The sequence below is a fragment of the Pleuronectes platessa genome, chromosome 15, assembly GCF_947347685.1.
Source record: "Pleuronectes platessa chromosome 15, fPlePla1.1, whole genome shotgun sequence".
Taxonomy (NCBI): domain Eukaryota; kingdom Metazoa; phylum Chordata; class Actinopteri; order Pleuronectiformes; family Pleuronectidae; genus Pleuronectes; species Pleuronectes platessa.
In genome coordinates this window covers 22,373,061-22,395,540 of record NC_070640.1, presented here as the reverse complement: position 1 = coordinate 22,395,540, position 22,480 = coordinate 22,373,061, and the positions used below count along the sequence as shown (strand labels likewise).

At 43.5% G+C, this 22,480-nt stretch overlaps 1 protein-coding gene across 1 annotated transcript in view; it reads right to left on the bottom strand.

Moving 5' to 3' along the window:
• The window catches only part of robo3 (roundabout, axon guidance receptor, homolog 3 (Drosophila)), an 83,577-nt gene that overhangs the window by 5,296 nt on the left and 55,801 nt on the right, over nucleotides 1-22,480 (bottom strand). The window contains exons 8-24 of the mRNA XM_053442378.1: nucleotides 22,171-22,342; nucleotides 18,684-18,889; nucleotides 11,299-11,380; nucleotides 10,202-10,370; nucleotides 7,264-7,430; nucleotides 7,032-7,153; nucleotides 6,673-6,889; nucleotides 6,055-6,179; nucleotides 5,365-5,548; nucleotides 4,348-4,596; nucleotides 4,078-4,117; nucleotides 3,759-3,898; nucleotides 3,255-3,536; nucleotides 2,041-2,188; nucleotides 1,368-1,586; nucleotides 353-552; nucleotides 30-131 (exon numbers count right to left, since the gene is read on the bottom strand). Coding sequence (XP_053298353.1) covers nucleotides 30-131; nucleotides 353-552; nucleotides 1,368-1,586; nucleotides 2,041-2,188; nucleotides 3,255-3,536; nucleotides 3,759-3,898; nucleotides 4,078-4,117; nucleotides 4,348-4,596; nucleotides 5,365-5,548; nucleotides 6,055-6,179; nucleotides 6,673-6,889; nucleotides 7,032-7,153; nucleotides 7,264-7,430; nucleotides 10,202-10,370; nucleotides 11,299-11,380; nucleotides 18,684-18,889; nucleotides 22,171-22,342 — 2,824 coding nt within the window. The remainder of the gene's footprint in view (nucleotides 1-29; nucleotides 132-352; nucleotides 553-1,367; nucleotides 1,587-2,040; nucleotides 2,189-3,254; nucleotides 3,537-3,758; nucleotides 3,899-4,077; nucleotides 4,118-4,347; nucleotides 4,597-5,364; nucleotides 5,549-6,054; nucleotides 6,180-6,672; nucleotides 6,890-7,031; nucleotides 7,154-7,263; nucleotides 7,431-10,201; nucleotides 10,371-11,298; nucleotides 11,381-18,683; nucleotides 18,890-22,170; nucleotides 22,343-22,480) is intronic.

Genomic DNA, 22,480 nt, shown 5'->3' with positions numbered 1-22,480 from the left:
TCTTTGAATCCAAACTCAAACCCACTCACCTCCTTGTATGTCTCTTCTGAATGCTGAGCTCTTCGACACCTTTTTTTTCACTCGTGATTTCTGACTGGGAGGAGTGTCTGCTGGGGACGAGCGGCTGTGCACTGTGTGACAAAGAGGGAAAGCATCAGGCAGTGTTTGAACAGACGGCAGTGCTTTGATGTGTTTGATGCATGTGGATTGTTGAAATGACAAACTGAATGCATATGTGTATGTTCGTTCATGACCTTGCTATGTTCGTAAATGACCTTGCTCGCTGAGTCTGTGTGTTGCGTGCAGGCTTGTGTCTGCGTGTGTGAGGACAAGGCGCCGCCAGTCACTTTACCGGGTGTAGTGGCGCTGCCGGGGTCTTCATTCAGAGCCGGCCCCTGGCTGTGGAGGCAGCGATGGGCAGGACTCTGGCACTGCAGCGTGCCAACCTCTGATGAGCCGTGATGCTGTTGGCCAGAGAGGTTGGGGTTGGACGCGGTGAATGACGGGCTTGGCGCCTGGGGAACTGGCACTGGACCGCAGGGTAACCTTCTGCTATGGGAAATAAGGGCAACGTGTTACTGGGGAGTTCAAATCCGAAGTGAAATCTTTGCTTCAGAGTGAGGTCCATGTTACAGTAGAAAGTGCAGAATGTTTGTTTGCTGGTGGAAGAGTTTTCCTGCCTTCCTCTAAATGAGTTTCAATGTTTTCTGCTCCATTCCTATTTAAATGGTTATTTAACATTTAGCCCATCTGGCCCCTGAATATGGTGCGTGGGGATCCATGGATATGATTTATGTAAAAAAGACAAAATAAATCAATTGGATGCAATGATGTTGTTTTCCTCGAGAAATGGTTGTGATAATTTGCAGCTACAGTGTTAGACTATGTAAGCCTTAAGCAACAAAACCCCTGAGTGTATTCAAGCGGAGCAAGAGTGCTTTGAACTGTGAATGCCACCGTTCACTTTAGAGTGATTTAGTTACTTTTGTCTCTCAAAAGTTACCCAGTCTCACTTTAAAGTCAAAGGTGAAGCCTCATAGTAACAGAGGCTGTGCTTCATTTCATGAGAAGATGCTATAATAAAGATCAGGAGTAGCGGGAGACTGATTACAAAATGTCACATAGGAATTTCTCTGTATTAAAAAATTTTATTTGAACCAAATAACAATAACCTCGGTACACACATCACATCATTAGGACCTTCACACTGTCCCTCTATTAACTGACAGTAAACAGTGGCTAATACAACAAAATGGGAACAGCCGACGTTCGTATATTTGCTGAAATTTACAAAAATCTTCATAAAATGGATTCATTCGTAAGCACAGCCATTAGGTGCCCATCCACGGCCCTGACCATTTACATACCGGGACAGCTGCTGGCCGTCAAGTTGGTTGAGGCGGGGGAGGTCATGGGGGGCCCGGGCCTCCTCATGGGGCGACGGGGTGAGAGTGGCGGTCGACTGGTGACTGTAGGAAGTGGCCGGAGAGCAGGCGTTGTTTCTCTGCGGTGGCGAGGGTCCCTCCTCGCAGCCCTCTATCAGGTAGGTCCTCTCAGGGAGGGGGGGACACCACTCCTCGTCCGAGCTACAACCGACAGAGAAGAGGGATACAGCCTGATGATGCAACGGCTTCCTCTCCTCATGGGTTCCTAAGAGATACTGCTGAGGGTAACCTGTTTTTAATGCTGTTCTTTCAGACTCGACTTGAAGCTAGAGGGCCTTGCCATTGGCAGAACTACAGGATGCTAAACTTGCACTTGGGTGGGATCACTGCTATGAGTGTGCTGCTCAGTAATCATTTTGCCCTGAGGTTGCAGTTAGCGACCGGCAAAGAGGAACACAGCTAAACGTGTTTTAAGAGGCAGAAATACAGCTAAATCGCTAAAGCAGTTGACCAAGGTCAAGATAATTGAGTTGTCAAAGCCAGCGGCAAAAAAAACTAAAGGAGTACAATGGGTCTGATACTTAATGTGCTAGTCAGAAGTGACAGTAAGTCTGAATGATGACCTCCTCATTTATAAAGATTGAGTCTGACTCACCCTAAGTCCATTTCCTCGTGTTCTGGGAGCTGGTCTTCCTGCTCACTCTGCTCCAACTCCTCAACTGGGGGTGGTGGGGGCAATGACTCCATCCAGGTCAGAGACGGGGTTTTGACCGCCTTCCCCATCGCCTTCTGTCTGGGCTTACCTACAACACAGACAGAGAGAGGAACACGATGAATCATTTGACCTTTTATTAAACCTCCTTTATCCTCTGTGAAGCACTGATGCTAAGACAATTCAATCAAATTTTTCATACCTGAACAATTAGTGATTACTTTCTCAGCTAATCGATTCAATATTTGCGGGTCGCCTCCTGAGAGGAAAGAAAAACAGGGACCATATAACACCTGTGTTGCACTCCCTCCACTGGCTTCCTGTTCGTCAAAGGATCGATTTTAAAATTTGATTGTTAACTTTTAACTCTCTGAATGGACTGGCACCGTCTTACCTAGCTGAACTCCTTCATGTTCACACAGCGGCTCCTGGACATTTAACCAGAGGTGATCGAGCTTTTGCAGTATTGCCCCAAACTTGTTTGAACCGCTTTACACTCCATATTATACCGGCCTCCTTTCTAGCACACTTCAAATCATCTCTTCTCTTTGGCCTTCTTTTCAAGTTGAGAAAGGTTTTATCCCAGCAGATTTGATTTTGTTCTGTTTTGTTTTACCATCTTTATTTTACCATTGTATTTTGATTATTTTATGTATTGCGTGTTGCTGTTTTTTTTGTTGTACCTCTTACTTTGTGAAGCACTTTGGTCAACCAAGTTGCTTTAAATGTGCTATATAAATAATATTGACATTAAAATAGACGTCAAAAGTGTCTGGTAAAGAAATATCCCAATTCACTGTTCAGTGGTTTACTCCTATCATCAGTTCATAACCCTCAAATATTAAGATTCCTATCACAAACTAAAAAGAAAAGCTGGAGGTCCTCACAACTGAGAAACTGGAACATCTCTACTTTTTACTTATATAATGAGCCTTGTTTATTTGTCTAATTACAGCTCAAGTTAAGATAGAAAAAATGATAAAAACTGAATATGAGCAGGAAGTCAAAAAAATAAAAGCTGAAGAAGAGAGCTGGATCTTTTTTAAATAATCTTCATAATCTTGATGCAAAGCTGGAAAATGCAAAACTACTGGAGGTCACGTAGAAGCTGGTACTGGGGCAGGGATTGGTCAGTTGAGTCTGCAGTGCCTCCTCACCGTTGCAGCGGTCCGGCTGGGCGTACTGAGCTCCAGAGGTCCCCGGCTGGATTATCCAGTGTCCCTCATCCGGCTGCTCAGGACCAAGGACCGGTGCCTGCGTCTGGGTAGTGAAGGGCATGATGGAGGTGGAGGCGTACGGGGTGGTGGAGGTGTGCTGGGCGTAGGTGAAGTTGTGCAGTTCCTCGTTGGTTGCGTCTATGGTGCTGTAGATGGGACCTTCAGTGGAGCCTCCCATGCTGTACTTCTCTGTCTGATTCAAGTAGTTGGATATTCCAGCTTCTGCACAGGGATGAAATGTATATTAAACACATTGTTTTCTTGCTTTCTCAGTGTTTCACCTTATTTGGTCACACTGAATAATTGTATTTATCACCAATGCCCGATGGTGTTTTAAACTCGTGAGAAAATCTTCCACAACAGTGATCACATGAGGAGAGCAACCCGAAAACAGACAATCAGGTACTGTATCTACCAGGCAAGTGTCTCTAAGCAGCATCCTACCGTTGTAGTATCTCTCAGCCGTGTCATGGTTGGTGGTGCAGCAGTTGACGGCCTCTTTACCACTGTGGACAAGGTTGGTGGTCGGCCAAGAGTCTGCCAACCACGGGTAGTTGCCCATGTTGCCTCCCAGCACGCCGGGTCTACAGAGACATTCAGGCATTAATTTAGGACATGGCGGGAAACAGTGCAACACTAGCGACTGTCCAGATGGAAACAGAAGGAGCAGCAAAGGGAAAGCTGCTTGTGGAGACAGTTATCAGGACGCTCTATGATGATTTTAAATAGGGAAGGATTTAAATGTGAGATATTATTTCAATACCTTCCATTGAGTCCTGAACCATCTCCATGAGGGAAACCAACTGCAAAGAGAAGAAGAGAGTGATGACGAGAAGTAAAATCACTCATGCGGTACAATAAAAATTACAGGCTTTAAAAAAAGTATGTAAATATAAAATGCCTTTGGCAGCTATTTGATTTCCACTTTGGGTCATTCTCATGACTGTGGAAAGTGTGAAATATCACTTCATACAACGGACAGCCTCAGGTCAGTGACAACAAATCATTTCACATCATGATCATCCTGCCTGACCTGCTGGTGTGTAAGCGAAGGAGGCGGCGTAGTGGCTCAGCTCCTTCCTCTTCTTGCGCCTGCAGTAGATCCAGACACTGAAGCCCATGAGGATGACCCAGCAGGCTCCGCCAATGCCCGCGATGAACGCCGGCTGCTTGACCACGTCGGTAATCTGCTCGGCCAGACTTACGCTGCTCTCCTCGCCGCTGTCGCTGGTGCCACCGCTGCTTCCGCCGCCTGGCATAGAGGGCTGTTCAGCTGGCAGCTCTGGGGGGAAGGAGACAGGAGGAGAGGTGGGGGCAAAACAAGATGAAAAGGAAGAACTGACGGAGAACACAGCAACGCTTTGAGCTCAAGTCACCACTGTATATAAACAAAAACGATGGACAAATTAAAAGTTTGACCTGAGGAAGGATCTGCTTGAAATCTTGGACCAAAAGGCAATGAGAAACTGGACTAATTACAAGTGACTCTTCCATCACTACTAGCCTGAAAGGACACTTTCAGGCTAGTAGCCATATTTAGAAAAGCTCCAGTAGTCAGGAGATCAGTTTAACAAACTAAAACGGCTGGTTTACTAGTAGCCATCCACAAGTAGTGCTGAAAATGAGCACAAAAGGAGGAGTAGTGTGAGATCTACTCCTCTGCAGTGCTGCGTGCATCATTTTTTAGTGGAACAGATGGACATCATGAAGAGGCAAAAGGTCACTACAACACCGAAGCAATCTTTTTGAATTAGTCCTCAGAGTAATGCCACAAAAATGAAGAAATCTGCAGTTTTCATAACTGAAATCTAACCTTCCTGGACCTTTGACATTGAAAAGTTGTGTACCTCTACAATTTTTATTCGTGTTTGATTACATTTGATCTGATATCATTAAGAGTTACCCTCCAAGAAACAACATTTATATCAAATGTCACAGAAATCCATCCAATAGTTGGCAGCCAAGACATTTTACTCAAAACTTAACATGTTAGCCTCTAGTACATCTGCATCTTGATCCACTCTTATTGTCTAACTTATCGTGGACTCACTGATGAGGACAGACACGGGTTGACTGCGAGTGCCGACGCCGGCGCTGGTCACCGCTGCCACCTCCACCTGGTAGAGCACCCCGGGCATCAGGCCGCTCAGCGCCGTGGACAACGTGTGTCCGTCAACCGTCCTGTTGATGGAGTAGCGTGTCAGGTTGTCTCCACCGCTGCCCACACACCAAACCTGTTGGAATACACACAGTTGAAGATGCTTCCGGTCTCAGATTGGTTTTTGGAACGCTTTATTATATCTATCTATACTCCAAAGCTCAGGGTGTATTTCCATTATCCTTCCCTGATGAAACAGTTTATTATAGACTGCAATAATCTGATCTATTCAAAAGCCGAGTGAGATGTTCCCACTGTTAAATATACAATAGTCCTTCAACCTGACCACTGCTCTACGTTTGAAGTTTTAAAAACACTGCACACATTTCTCTTTTCGGTTTTATTTGTGAATGTACCACAATTGAACGAAACATTCCAGAGGTTGAATCACGCTGTCCACTATCGTCCAACAACGCCCTACCTCTTTATTCTACATCACTTTTTGTGATTTGTAAGCATGTAATTCAATTCAATATTTTGCACTTTAAGTACAGTGCATATTTTGCTTGAAATGCAAGCAAAATATGCTTATCCTTTGTTACGTGTCTTTGTGGGACTTGACCCTGTCGTGATGTTTTTTACCTTGTACTCCTGAATGATGCCGTTCTGCATCTCGCTGGGCGGAGGCTCCCAGGAGACGCTGATGCTGGAGCTGTTGCTTAGCTTCACCGTTGCCACTGTCACAGCTCTGGGCGGGGCACTGGGGACTGTAAGAGGTGTCATGTCATCAGAATACTCAGACGTGGTAACAATGACTGGCAAATTGTTAAATTTTTTACATATTAACAATGGAAACTGCAAAAATGATAATACTCCAGACAATAGAAGTGACTACATGTAAATGCAAGTAAGGAAACATTTACGTGAGCTGTATCAGTGTGGAATAAAGTTTTAGTGACTGTGTTTAAAGGGTGATAACGTTTTTCTTTGGTAGAATAAGCTATTCAGGCAATACAAAGACATCTGCTCTCTTGTTTTAATCTACATCAACCAATATCAATCCTCTGAGGACCTCAGGCCGGGTCAGGATGGAGATGAGGATAGAAAATTAACCCTAAAATCAGATAACATTACTGAGACTTATGCCGTGCCATACAGGCTAATGAGCAGCCATTTTTCAAGGCCCCACAATGTCAAAGAAACCTGGCCGAGCTTATTAAATACATTTTTGTCAGACACAGATTTGATCAGACTTCATACCTTCTTCCGTGGTTCGGACCAGTAGCGTTCGGCTGTCCTTGCCCTGAAATTCGTCGAAATAGGGGCGGATCTTTATCTCGTACTCGGTTCCTTTGAGCAGGCTGGCGAGGACAGTGCTGCGCTCGGAGGGGGAGTTGATGTCCTGGAGGAGCCAGGATCCACTGCTGGGTCTGTAGAAGAGACGGTAGCCTTGGACGTACTGAGACTGACGGTCCACCTTGATGGATAGAGTGTGGCAGCCGCCGGCGGGAAATGACAAAGACAGAATGAGATGCATGGATCATTTATCCTTTACCGAACGCTAACTGTGCCCTCTTATGCCCCATCTCCATGTACAACAGAGGTTTTGAATAACTTACGGTCCAGGACACTCTGATGGAGGCAGTTGTTAGCGTGACAGGCTCTTGAAGCTGAACAGCCACCTCTCCCAGCTCCCTCTGCACCTGCCTGTGGTCTACTCCCTGACCTGTAGGACTCACATCTGAGTGGAAACACACACATATTCACTGTGCTGCTGAGCAGGTGGGCACACACTGTGGAGATCTTCACAGTTGTGTTGTTTTGTTTGCTGTGGGAGGTACGCAGACCGACCTTGTGTTCTGACAGGCTCAGAGATGGGGCTCGGATCGCTCAGGCCGTAAGCGTTGACGGCTCGGACAATGAACAGGTAGATGGTGTTTGGGAGAAGACCGGTGATTGTGTGCGTTTCCATCTTGACCATGTCGGCTACGGTCTGCCACGTGCTGCCTGCTGATTGGCTGTGAAAGGGTAGAAAGAAAGAAAAAACTCAGTTCAGTTTTCTAAATACGATACAGGTACTAGTGTCACCTCTATGTCTTGGCTTGGTCGACGCACCATGTACAGTACAGCATAAAGAAAATGTATCTTTTAGTACTCCTTAGAGTTCTAATTGTGTTTACTGTTGGGGAGTTTCTTGGATAGTCTATAACACAGCATCACATTTTAGAAGCTCCTCATATGTTTACAGTAACCGATAGCTGCATGTGACAAATCATTGTTAAATGGCTCCCTTGGAAATGCTGTGTAGTGTAAAGGAAAAAAAGGAAAATACTCAAGTGAAGTACCTCATTCTGTGTTCTCAGTTAAAACTGAGAGAATGGAAAAGCATCCCTGCAGCTTGTTGCACAGCTCTGATGGAGACTGGACACATATGCAGTTCTTTTAAAACTCATTAACTAAAACTCAACTGTGTCTTTAGTGTCCAAGCTGACTTTTCCTTTGCTGTTTTGCTCTGCCTTCATGTATAACTTGTCTTTTATTGTGGTTAAATCAAACTAATTTATAAATACATGCATATTCTGAGAAATAGGCTCTTGGTTAAGATTAAGATTAAGATTAAGATTCATTTATTCATCCCAAACACATGCACAGTCATGCAAAGGCACACTCATGCAGGTAGGGAAATTTAATCTCTGCTTTTGACCCATCTGGTGCAGTACACACAGAGCAGTGAGCAGCCGCGTACAGGCGCTCGGGGAGCAGATGTTGGGGGAGTAAGGTGCCTTGCTCAGGGGCACTAGACAGGGTAGGGAGACTCTTGGATTTTTGGACAGATCAATCCAGGTTCGTCTTTTGTTGTCTCTCCGTGGAGTCGAACCAGAGACGAACCAGAGACCTTCTCTGCCCATAGTCCAAGTTTCTGCCACTAGACCACCGCCTCTCCTTTTTTTTTTTTTTTTTTTTTAGGTCATAATAAGTCACACACTATTGCAGCAATGCTTATTAAAGTGCACTGTCGAGTACTTGGTTAGCTGTGTGGCTCTGCACCACTTTCATACTGCATTAAGGAGTTGCTTTGCGCTGCTCATTTGATGTGCAGCTACACAATTATTAACCAGTGCATGGGGAGATCTCAAGGCGATGGCAGCATCTATTTTTGGCTTCCTCTAATATTTGTAATCTGGTAAACAATAGCAGATGTGAGCAAAGCTGCGCGGCCCACAGAAGTTTGTTCTCGCTGGAAGATTTCCTTCAAATGATACAATTGACTGCCCTGATGAATAACACTGTGAGGCTATGAGGGCTCTTGGCTTTGTGGCACTCCCCCTGACGCACTGTCCCACCACCCCTCAAACCCCCTTTTTCATCCCGTCTCCCCTTTTCTCTCCGAATTTATTGTCACCATGAAACAGAGCAGCAGTGACAAAACCCTCCCCAACCATTTGTTCAACACTTTAGTTTTTACCCAAGGGTACTGAGGGGGATTGTGGTGCACCAGCTTCAGCACTGAACTGCACTATTAGGCCGAAGATGGGAACGACTCATGAATACTCATTGTGCATGTGTGTCCGTGTGTGTGTGTGTGTACTTGTACAGATATCTTTGTGAGGACCGTTCTGCCAGTCTGCAAACTACAGACTGGCAGAACTCCCTTTCTGCTCCACTTTTAATGCTCGGTTTCAGGGTTAAGACTTGGTTCTAGGGTTAGAATTGGGTTCAGGTTAGGGTAATATAAATTGTGGTCAGGGAAGGGGGCTAGGGAAAGCATTATGCCAATGAATGTCCTCACCAAGATAGATATACAACTGTGTGTGTTCAGTCTGCCCTGCACCAGCACTGCTGTCAAGGTAACTTTGAGGGGGGAGATGCTCAGAGGGAGTTCACACATCCACTCACAAGGCTGTGGCCCCCAAAAAGAGAGAAAGTGAAGGCTGTCTTTGTATGTTAAATATACTAATATACATGCTGCTATTGTACACACACACACACACACACACGCACGCACGCACGCACGCACGCACGCCAACCCTCTCTCTTCCTTGTTTTCCCACAAACAAACCCCAACACCTCAGGCAAGGAAATGTTATTGCAAACATCCCAGTGGTCCCCTCCAGCTGCTTTATAAAGAATCCGTTTGCGTTACTTGGAAACGCTCAGCTGCAGCCACGGGCCACAGTTAGGTCTGGATCTGATTAGGCTCCACCGGTGTTCCCCTCTTTATCAAATTGGAAGGACCCATTTCCCCATAATGCTGCCTATCTTCATCTGGAGGCCCACTCCCACCCATACAGCCAACTATCCTGCTCTGCTAAATCTGCTCCCCTACCCAAACGTTCCAAGGTGAACTTCCTCTCAACTGATAGCACATGAAGGTTTCCGCTGAGGTGCATTAAGGTTCATGAGTGTCTAGAGCGGCCATAGAGGACAGGAAAGACAGAGTACTTCCACATGTCTATCACTGGACCAAACTTTTGTGTGTAGCGATAACATTCTTTGCACATTTTACTCAATATGTATTCTGTGAATTGCATCTTCTCTCTCTCTCTCTAATAATATTTATGGTGTGTAGCTCGGCCAACGTCAAGAGCTGCAAACTGTGAGCGCATTTCATTATCCTGGACTTTCAGATGTTTTTTCTCTCCTGACGAACCCGATACTGTTCAAGCTTGGACTGAATGTAAGAATACTAAAGGGCCCCTGACTACAAAGTCTCATCTGTCCTTGACAACCATTAACATTTACAGAAATATCATCTGCTTTTGATGTAGCTCAGATCTGCTAAACTCACCTGAAGGCCTCTATGATGTAGGAGGTGACGGCAGCTCCTCCCTCGTGGGCGTTGGGCTGCCAGGTCAGGGAGACGCTGTTCTTGGACACGTCGGTGACGATGGGTTTGTGTGGAGGACCCGGCAGCTGGAAGGGCTCTGTGGTCTGAGCCGTTGACGAATCTGCACTCTCTGGGTGGTGGTGGAGAGGACGAGAGAGGAGGAGGGGGCCAATTTGATTACACTGCGACATTCGCCTTTAGCAGTAACGCTTCATAATGCACTCTCTCTAATCCCGCTAATGTTGACTGAACATTTGCATCCCCCTCGCCACAGGCTGAGCTCCTCACTGCAGCCTTCACAATTTTGCTTTTCACGACAACAATTAGATCTTAACAAACCATTACGTAGCTAATAGTCAAATAACAAACTTAGGTGTCAGAGAGCAGCTTGTTAAGTCATAACTCCTTCATTTAAAGCCACTAATGATATCTCTTCAAATATGTTATGTGCTAATGGCTGATGTGGAGGGTTTAAAAAGGGCAAAGCCTCACAGTGCGCTGTCAGTAGATTGAGGGTGTGCTTGAAGCCGCAGCACTATGTCTTTATAGCTACACAGCACATTTTGACCTTTATTACCTGGAGGAAAGTGTTTGCTCTTTTTCTTTCAACAACATGGTGCTTCACACTCAACCACCCGACAGACACTGGTATTTACAGTCGATCCGGTAACGGCCTTAGGACCAGCAGGAGTTTAAATGCTTTCATTAGACTTTCCTATACTTGGCCATCAATTAAACGGTCACAAAGAGCATTATCTCCTTTTTTGAGTAAAAATTACACATTAAGGAATCTTCTTATCTGCAGTCACATTTTAATGTGTCAATGATAAGTTCCCTGCAGCTATTTAAAACAGTAAAATTGTCACACAGTGGCTTTACCCAAATTAATTACAGAGGAGAAATAGACAGGTATAATAATCTTTACAGCTTTTATACACTCCTGCTTTACAGCTGCCTGAATTTGTTGTTATTCTATTCTACATCTCCATGTTGTTATGCATTTCCACTCCATAGAGCTGTCATTTGCATGTATTTAAAATCAAACAGAGACAATTTACCTTTGACTGTGAGCACTCCACTCCAACTTGTCTCTCCACTGGAGCTGGAAGCCAGGCAGGTGTAAACCCCAGAGTCCGTTTCCTGGCAACAGAGAAATGCGAATCATTAGTCTAGTGTGTGTGTGTGTGTGTGTGTGTGTGTGTGTGTGTGTGTGTGTGTGATACTATGTTAATGCATCCATTACCAGTGACTGAGACTAAATGTCATATCTCTGAAAGCAGAATGTTTGTACTCAGAATACTGAGCAGAGGAAAGTAGGGGTGGATGGAAAAGCTGGCAGAGCAGAGCTGCAAATTACACCAAACAGATCGGTTTTCATATCAAATGAGATTTGGCTTTTTAGTATCAGTTTATACCAGGCTGTGGCTCCCATTGGGGCCAATATGTTCAAAAATGCATCCAAAATGCTTTCAAGAGTCACAATCTTTTAGTGACATCAGACACATCTGTAAACACAAATGTCTCAAAACAACATTGTTTGTTCTTAACTAATACAAATGATGTACGTGTTAATTTGCATGTTGAGCAGGGAATTGAGATGCGATCACAAGTGGCCACAGGAGACACTTTCAGGACCGATTTTAAAAGATGTGAACACTCATCGCTTGCCTCTTGTGATGGGATCTCTCAGGACGGATGTTAATGCCAGGTGTGAACGGGGCCTTTGGTGACTGTTTAGATAAAAAAGAAGTGACTGTGGAATGCTATGCTTTCCAAGAGAAATGGACAAAAATCTAGTAAAATGATCCCAGTGATGACAAAGTTTAATCTCATCATCATTTCAGCTGGAGTAATTCAGTGGATACGTTACAAGGACAAATGTTCTTGGATTAAGTTAAAACTCTTCAGAGCAGTTTGATGTCCAACAAGCAGCTTTCACATGACAGATTCTGACACGGACAATGTTATGCAGAGAAGCTTTATGATAAGTGAGCTAACAGCTAAGAAGCTGAAACCTCAAAAAGAAGTAGAATTAGTGATGGAGCATTGTTGCTGCTGTGAAGCTGCTGAACCAGACAAAGTCACATTTTTCCAAACTGTCACTTTGTCTTGAAGCACCACTGCATAGAAGATTACTGCTATAGTGTGAAATATATAAGAAACCCAAACACTGAAGGACACATCAGTTCATTTCCATGCTGATGCAATTTAAGACCAGAACACCGGCCACTCTATTTGGTTTTAGTGTGATAGAACAAAAGAATTATTGACTTTGCATGTGCAGGAAAGGGATTCGCACCCCTGCCTTAGAGCGTCACAGTGGGTTCATGGGAAAAACCTCCCGTCAGTGAGCATGAGACTTATATACCTCCTCATATAAGTATGATTCTAAGATGAAACCTGGGAACGTATTACCTACGTATTATGGACAGATATAATAACATAAAGATGACATTTTTTAGTCCTTGGACAGGTGCACTAAAAGGATGTGTGGCCACGTGCCAATACAGATGGAATTGAATTTGCATGGTTCGGTTGTGAAGTCATGCATTATAATTATTTTAATAAATCTCCCTCTTCAGTAACTTGGAAATAATATTTAATTCCGTATCAGTTTCAGGCACAATTGTTAAATAAATTGCAACATTCAGCCAGAACAAAGGGTGTATTCAACTAAATCTGTTTGCAATTATTCTTCCATAATAGTATTAAAAACTGCCTTATTTAGGAATCAATTGCCTTTTAATTTCATGTCAATAATTGCATTCTCACTGCGTGAGCCTCGACGTAGCGTCTGATTTAATTAACCGCTCCTACTCCGGACGTTTTGTCAACTGCAGTCGTCTCATTTTTTTCATAAATGATAAATTCTCAGTGGACTTATTTGAAGTCAAAGCTGAAGTCAAGCTGGTGGCTTTTACGCCGCTCGTCTGATTCCTACACAGCAGAGGAGGAGATTTAAAGGGAGGATCAAAGGACTGAATATTAATGACCAGCTAGAGGTCTAGAAATGTCTGAGGCACCAGTCTTTATACTCAACAGCTACTTAGCATTCTGGACAGGCTATGAGCAGATGTAATTAAGAGGTGTGTGATAAATGGGCATGTGCATGTGTGTGTGTATGTGTGTGTGTACATGTGAATGCTGGCAATTACATTTTTGGGGAGACAAGCCAAAAGTTAGACGGGCTGTGAAATTGCTTACAACAGAGGGAGATGCTGGGGGTCTCTACTCTGGGGGAATCTTTCAATGTGAAATCGAGAAAGTCACAACTCGCAGCGCATGCTTCATCGTTCCTCTTTTTAATTTTTGTATTCAATTTTAACTGATCGATTTATCCTCAATTTTAGGTGCAGAATCAGAACAGCTCTTTCTGGAACTACAACCCTTTTTAGACCTGCCATTCACATGAGTCTTGCCTGGACCCAGCTCACTGCCACAGTGTTTCAGCAGTTGATACGCAAATGTGCTCTAGGCCACACAGAACCTGCAGTAACTCTACAATTTTTTTTCTTTTTTTCATTTCAGGCTTATTAGGAGTGAGTGCATCGCTGCCTTCCGCCAGTTAAAAACAACACTGCACTTGGGAAACAGAAATTACGTTTGTATTTGCATTTAGAGCAGGGAAGGGAGATAAGATCATCTGGAGACAGATGTGGAGACACATTCTAATGCCAGAGGTGAACTGATGAACTTGTGGTCACATCACCTGAGACACATGTTAAGCATGGCCTATTAATGGACATCGTTCAGTGATTGGCAGTGTGGGCATGCAACTAAAGGAAGCCTGTTGAAAAACATGGTGTAACGAGGGAGGTATTGTCCACTTTTGTGTTTATTTGAAGACTAGTGACACTATGAGACAATGTTTTAATAAGCAGGTCCCCGTTTTGTTTGTAGTTAGTCCAACATATTACATGTATGTGGGCAACATGATACACAAACACACTGGTGACTCCAGGAGCCAGATGTGTGAAAATGTATTTGCAACCAACAAAAAGGCAAAAAAGAAACCTAACACCCGATGTGATCGGTTTATGACACAACCACCAACCTATAAATGCCCATGTTTAGTAGATAATAAGAGACTCTGCAGGGTCGTCCTAAAAGTCTTTGGATTTACAGATCTATCAGCTGAACTGGACTTTCTGGAGCATATTTTATAATCTCACTGTTGGTAGGAAAGGCTGGGGGCTGTGTTTGGTCTGATAAACTTAGTAATACACCAGCAAAATATCAACATATCCCTAAAGCATGGCTCTGTAAATGTCTTATGAAGTGGGGCTCCACAGGGTACCTTTAACCGTATTCAGGATTGACTTGAAAGCCTTAAATGTAGCATAATGAAATTCAGACCACCAGTGGAGCTGTAGACTCTACAATTGTAGAGCAAGTTTAAATAGATGGGTTCCTTATTATTCAACCAACACAACATACAAGCACGCAAGAGCTCATACTTATACATTTCAGCCGAGTTCAAAGGTCATATAATTGATGGCCTTAATGCCCCAGGAGAAATGTCAGTGACATAATAATAAATATAAAAATAATTTAAACACTATTTGTGTTTATAATATAAACTAAACATCGCAGGTTTAGAAGTAGAAACATTATAACGAGTCACTCACTTATACAAACACTAACTGTTTAAATTCTGATGATAAGTGCACCTGCTCGCTCTGTAAATATAGTTCTGTTGCATACTGTGCATGAGGTTGTACAGGTGTGTGTGTTTGTTTGTGTGTGTGTGTGTGTGGGGGGGGGGGGGGTTGTTGTTTTTGGGGAGTTTTAATTCGTTTTTATGTTTCCCAGCGAGATGTTTCAGTCTGCTGTAGTTCATCAATTTACATGCAGAACCAGTTCACCACAAACACAATCAGCCTCCTCTTATTCACTTATTCTGCGAGCACAGCCCATATTACTCCCATTGAAAACCTTATACATTATGCAGAGGATATGCACGGCAGAGCCTATCATGACTAATGCCTCGCCGAGCGCGGTTGACGCACTCGGCCATTCTGCTCGCCTGCATCTGTGGGCCGGCTCATCAGTAACACTGACAGAGGAATTACTCAAGCCTAAGTGGCTTGTCAGAGTGTCCTGCAGGACTCGGGACAGGTGACCATCCAGCCTATACAACGCCCTGCACGGCTCCTCCTCTCTTTCTATAGGCCCTGACCTTGAGTTGACCTGTGGGCCGGCTGATGATGCATCTGTCTGAGGGGTCCCCAGATGGTGCGGTTTGATCGGCGCATGGGGAATCGGCACGGAGGGCGGGTGGGGTAAACAGCCGGGACACCTGACTATTAATCAAGGCCAGCAGCTCTGGGCGCTGTGCGAAACAGATTGCTGAAAAATGGATGAGGCGAACGGAGAAGAGGAGGAGAGGCGGGAGAGAGGAGCTCCAAATCTAAAGAGGGAATGTGTGAATATTTATTTTTGTATCATAAGTTGATTAAATCTTTGACATTTGGGATATGTCTGCACTGCACTTCCCAGAAATCATGTGCCAATCAAGCAGTGTGATGTGAACTTTTTTTTTTGTTGCTTTCCTCTGTCTACCAACTTTCTGCACAGTGGCACAGAATGGTGATAATGATGTCAGATGCTTTTTTGGGTGTGTGCAGGAGGGTGAATGTGATTACCCACTATAGCACGTGTACACTGGGATTTAAAGTCTACACATAAACTCGATTTCCTGCCTTAAACTGATTAGTCCAGTAATCTGTTTTCTTTTGAGTGCACGAAGTCTTTCTCACCCTCCTCAGGCTTTGTTTGGGTTCCTCTTGTCTTTTGTTTCTACCTTGCCATTACCACACAAAGCCCCTGCTTACTACACCCACATCGGCGTTTAGCAGAATGGCAGCCAAGCCTCTCTTTAACCCTCCCACCAACACCACACACACACACTTCCCGTCTGTCCAGGACGTCTTGGCATCGGTGAGGGACAGCGGTACTGTGTGTCTGGCAGAGATCCCAGGGTAATGGCATCTCCTCATTGCCAGGGTATGAGGAACAAACCGACCATCTGTCTCCCTCCGGGGGCCCAGACGCGATTGACTTATTTATACTGATTATTTCGGGGTTAAATGTGATTTATGAACGCTGATTTCATTTTTTCCCCTGTCATGCCAAAGGACAATTGATTGAATTTGTTTCACGCTTTCTTCCGATTTTAATTTAAGAGTTGATTCATAGAATATTAAGAAATGTTTAGACCCTTATTAATCTATCCTGTGTGTCACTTGACTATTTAGTGTTATCGGTAAGAAAGTAAGCAACGTGTTGTTTTGTTAAAGACTGACTGATATCCCGATAATAAAACCAGTATTATTTGATGAAGGAGGTAATATTACAGCAAGTTGTCAACCTGTAACTGGTTATGATGATGTGGCTGATCGACGCATATCAAGTGTCGTATTTTAAAGAACTCTGCCTAAAATGTATACGTTTGTAGACACATATTCACCTCGACTGTAGTCTAAGTGTTACACGACTGGTCAATTGGTTGGTTAATATGCTCTCGTCAAACTGAATTCTCATTGCTGTCAGGTTCAGAAACGTCTGTTCTGGTCAAATCCAGCTTAGACGTCTTGAAAGTGAAGTGACCTGAGCTGAATCCTGTGGCCCCTCCTCAGCTGTTACATCAAGACTCGGAGTTGTGGTTCATGGACCTGCACTTTCAAGGCCAGACGCCGCCGCTGGACAGAGTCAAAGGTTATCTTTAAGCTAATTATCATCAGGGAGTCATGCAATGAAAGTCCCCTGTGAGTCACTGCTGTCCTCACTAAAAGTGGATGATGACATAGTGGTGGTCAAAGTATCAATCTTGCAGCATTTCATGCCCTCACCCTCATCTGAGCTTTGTAGCTTTGCCACCTAATTAATTGATAAATTATTTCATATTCTGTTACTTAATCAGTAAAAAGATGGAACTGAAATCAAGTGAAGTTTTAAACAAGCCAAAAGTAACATCAGATTATTTTAACTAATTTATATAAATTCAACCAACATTACAGTGTGTTCAGATCCTGTGTGATTGTCTGAGAGCTCCTGTTTCCATCCTGTTCCGGATTCCTCTCAGCCGTGTTTCCTGAATTCACTTATTATCTCATCCAAACCTAAGAAACTAAGCCACTTTTCTCTACAGTCATTACAGCTCATGGACATGAACAGAGAGAAATGCTCTGCCTGAAATGAAATGCAATATTTCCCAGTATCTCAATGTAATTGGGAGCCCTGATACTAGCTCTTTGACTGACTGATACCAAAACTACTGGTGCCTCATTTGTGACATCACTGACACGACATGTTCAGAACATATCAAATAAAAAAATCTATTTCGACAAGTACATTTGTGATCTGAGCTGTAAAAGCCAGAGCAATAAACATTCTGTATTTTGCTCTTTGCTGTAAAACACAGAATTTGAACACACACCCATCAGAAGGGTATGTCAGTTCCCTGAATGGAATCCACTCACACCGAACCAAAGTCTACAGAGAACTTCCAACATGGTGTTTGACAGCTTCAAATGGGTTCCAAAGCATGAGCACTTCCAAGTTGGTGCTTTCAGCTGTCAACTCATTCCCTTTTTATTCCCACATGACATGAATTCAGCATAAAATGTACTTTAGGCTTCTGACAGCTAACGGTTTCAGCTTCTATCCTCCCCTCTCACTCACCGTCTCTCACTCACCGTCTCTCTCTCTCTCTCTCTCTCTCTCTCTCTCTCTCTCTCTCTCTCTGTGTCTCTCATTCAACCAGTCCACACTGATGTATTGAGGATTTAATTACAAGTCTCAGCAATCGTTAATCATTGAGAACCCACGATCAGTTAATGTGTGAGCCACCTCAAGCCTCTCTGAGGCTGCGGTGACCTCAGGTGCTGCTTCGTACCCAGCAGGGAATTGTGGGCAGAGTGGATTTCACAAGACTGTGCTAACGACTGCTAATGGCCTCGCACGCTCATTATGATGGGCATCACGTCTCACCAATGCCATTTTGCTACTTTCCCCACCTCTCCTCTTCTCATAAAAACTCATTATTTGAGTCAACCATAAAACTGTCCTCTGTTTAAGTGCCTCGTACTCATCAGTTCGTTAAAACAGCGCTGCTTCATCATGAGGAATATGTTTATCTTGTGTGAAGTGCGTCACGTTTGATGTGCAAATAGTGACACATGCATATCGTGGATACATTTTAATGAGTTCGCTGGGAGGAGCGGTGTGGAGTGATGGAATGAAAAGTAGGAATTAATATGTGCTAAATTAAACTATGCTGAAGGTCATTGCAAAGAAGATCTGAATTTAAAAGGCAAAGTAACACAGCTGTGAGGAAGTTTTGCATTTCCTGTTCCATTACCGTGGAAAACTCATCAACGAATAAACAGTTTTGTCCTCGGCGACGAGTTTCCGTTAATTTAACCATCTTTCTTTCAAATACCTGGAGGTTGGTGATTTGGAAGGTGCCATTTTCCATCAAGCTGATCCGACCGTCGTTTCCCAGGATCCTCTGGCCGTCTTTCTCCCACTGGATGCTGGGGATGGGGTTGCCCATGATGTGACAGTGTAACTGAGCGGTGGATCCTGGGGCTAAAGTGTGATTGGCTGGTCCCTGACGAATGATGGGAGGCACGCGGTCCGAAGGTGCTGTATGAAGAACAAAGTCGGGTCACACTCAGCTTTTGAGATCAAATTCCTTAAGCCACTTTTAACATAGAACTTATGATTATTACATTCTGATTAAATTCTGTGTGTTAAGCTTCCCTAAAGGAGGTAAATCAAAAGCACAAAGAAGTATCATATTACCTATAGGTGGAAATGACTTAGTGCTAAAGCAAGTAGCATGTATTTTGGAAAAACCCCACTAAAAAACAAAATAGCTACAAATATCTTCAACAACAGCTCTGTCGATGAAATCCTTTCAGCGCCTTATTCGTTATGGTTTTGTTGAAAACTATAAGGCTGTTCGGATATTGTGGCTTACACAAAATCCACAACATCCTGTCCAGTAGTTTCAAATCGTATTATCCATCACAACAACAAAACGCTGCAGGGCTTAAAACAGCTCGCAACACACTTCAGAAATCGGACCATTTATCCAAACAACAAAAGAACGAGTGAAAAATGTTACATCTCATTCTGGCTTTAATCCATTACATGTTGCATCGGCACCATTGTCCTGGAGGGCAGACGTAACAGGGAGAGAGACCCCACTGTAAGCAGCCGTTTGGTCTTTGGGTTACAAATCGACATGTTTGCCTGTGAATCCCCAGCCTGTCCTGCCAAGTAAAATGTAAAATGTCACCAGTAGAGAACATCCACTCCCAGAGGCCCCCAGGTCGACGCCTCTCGGCTCCTGCCCCAGTTCAACATGCAAATTGATGACATAGATTTTTCTCAGACAGCAATATGTTGATGCGGTTACCTGCTGTCAGCAATAGACCACTTGGCAGGATGTTTGGTCTTGATTAATATCGTGTGTATTTTTTATTACACTTGAAAATGTCTTTTCCACAAATAACTATGAATAATGTGCTATGTAGTCCTGGATAACTAATTGTTAATCTCAACCTTCAGGCACTTGAGATCTAGGTTCTTCACTCGACACCATATGGAAGGAATCCGATCAGTTTTACATCAACTTTGCAGCAAATCAAGAGTCTCCAATCATGAAGAACTTTCTTCAGAGACAAGAAGAACGAGTAGTCAGAGCACTAATCAACATTATGAATTCAGTGTAGGATCACATGAAGACCCAGAGCTGTTTTAAAGACGGGGTTTAAATACTGACTGGAACCAGAAGGGCACTTAACAGTCCCCTTATGAAACCACATTTAAATTCACTAGATCCAGATTCTTATTTGGAGCTTCACCAAATTGCACACACTCCAATATATCAGTTTTAATCAAGATCCATGAATTAGTCTCTGAGAGGTCAGGGGAAATTTGCTAAACGCAATGTTAAGAAAACTGTGAGGGGGAAAAATCCTGGTTCCTTCCAAGCCCACACTGCCTCCTTCAATCAAATTTTGCGGCAATCTATCCAATAGTTTTTGTGTAATGCTGCTAACAGATAAACAAGCAAACAAAGATGAAAACATCTCCTCTTTGGTGGAGCTAATTAGTTTCTCTCTGTTAACTTCACGACGCGTGTGAAAAAGAAAATTATTTTACATATTACAATTAGACACATCCCTGCAAAAACACTGGCTGAATCTTGGCTTCGCACTGTGCACAAGTAATGACAGTGTTTTAAAACCTTTCATCAGCTCGTGAAAAGGAAAAAAAAAGATGAATACATGTTGCATGCTTTGTTTACATCTGCTGCACCACTGGGCTTCACATCAGAGCAGCGAGGAGACGAGTGAACACTTTATACACAGATGCACGCTAGAGGCAGCAGCTGCAGCCTGCAAACGTAGACGTGCTCAATAAATAAACGTCCTAAAGAGTTAGCATGCTGTCACTTGACCATCGCCATCACCAAGAAACACATGCACTTATATGGACGTGCTCTGGAAGTTCAGTCTTCAACGTAAACACCATGGGATGAATGCTGCCAGCCCGCAGAGTTATGCTCAGTTTGGACGAGTCAAAAATAATTCCTGCACATTCAGACACGGTTGTGGAAAGAGCTGAAGACTGCTCAGAACTTTAGATCACCGCCTCACTTCACTCCTTAGCAGTAACCACAGCTTTAAAAGCACTCGACACGCCATCTCTGAGCAAAACGGGAGCGTTTCAGTCAACCCCGCAGATGGGCGATTTGCCCCACTTGTATTCTGTGCTGTCGAAAGCTGTGATATGATCACGATAACTGAAGCTAATGGAAAATGTGAAAAGTCAACACAGGAGTGAGTGTCGACAGACCTGAACAGAATCTGTGTTTACTCCCTGGGCGGGTGAGGTGCAGGGACGGGAGCATATGCTGCGGCTGGGTTATTTGCATAGAACGATCACCAGTTGTCCCTTTTTATTACATCAGATAAGGACCCCTGCTGTTTGCTCATTTGAAGGGAGGATATTTTAATTTGAGACAGATTTGGAGGGATTTTGGATTTATAGTGGCGCACACATTGTGGGGTGGGGAGGGGGATAAATCAGCAGATTGTGGGGAATAATTAATAAAATATGAAGCGGAGGATGTTTTGTCGAAAGACTGGCAAGAAAATCTATGGATTTCAGTAAAAGGTGTTGCATTTAATGGGGAATTATAGTGGATTTTTTACTGTAAAAAAATATGTAGCAGAGATCTCATGACTCTTTCATGTGTTAAAGTTTTTTTTAGCTTTATTAGTATTTATGATTAAACTAGTGAGTAAAACTAGTTGCATTCGGAGGATATACACTGGTTTCAGTGACAAATGCTAATGATGTACAATCCTCTCAAAGTATTCTTAATCACTCAAACGTTTTGTTGTACTGATTTAGGTTTCAACAAAGAAACATCATTCACACATGCCAAAAATACTTAATTTAGTTTATCAGCATCTCTTGAAAATATTCTAACAAATATAGGTGCATGACACAATACAATTCTTAGACAGACATGGTACAATCCTTCGAGGATGTTAAAATGGGATTTTGTCCACACTTTTGTCCACACATGATCATTCTGACCATGCACATGCTGTAGCACTGTAAAATGCAGAGTTTAATTGCACAACAGCTGCCAGCAAAGATGATAAGCAATGCTTGAGATTGATTATCTAGGTTGCATTCAACACTGGTAGTTGATGTCATTTGCCTGAGAAACTAGGGAAGGATACTATGTGACTGATAATCTTTCAGTCACTCTTTATTTTGTGTCATCAGTTTACTGTAATCATATAATCCCTGTGTGTGTGTGTGTGTGTGTGTGTGTGTGTGTGTGTGTGTGTGTGTGTGTGTGTGTGTGTGTGTGTGTGTGTGTGTGTGTTTACACTCACCACTCTCCACCTCTAGCAGGGCTTTGGTCAGGATGCTGCCGGCCACGTTGATGGCCTGGCAGATGTAGTAGCCCGAGTCTTTGACTTGGACATCGACGATGGTCAGCTCCCCGCTCAGTGACACAGAGAAACGACCGGACTCTGATGGCTCCTGGGTCGGGAACAGCAAGATCTGGAGGAGAAAGAAAACATCATGAAGATCCGTCTTTTGATTTAGTGTCTTTGTTATTATTGTCATTATTTACTCACGTTATACATGAACATACATTAATTTGTTCTGTGTTCAATATCAGTTTGATATACACTCGAC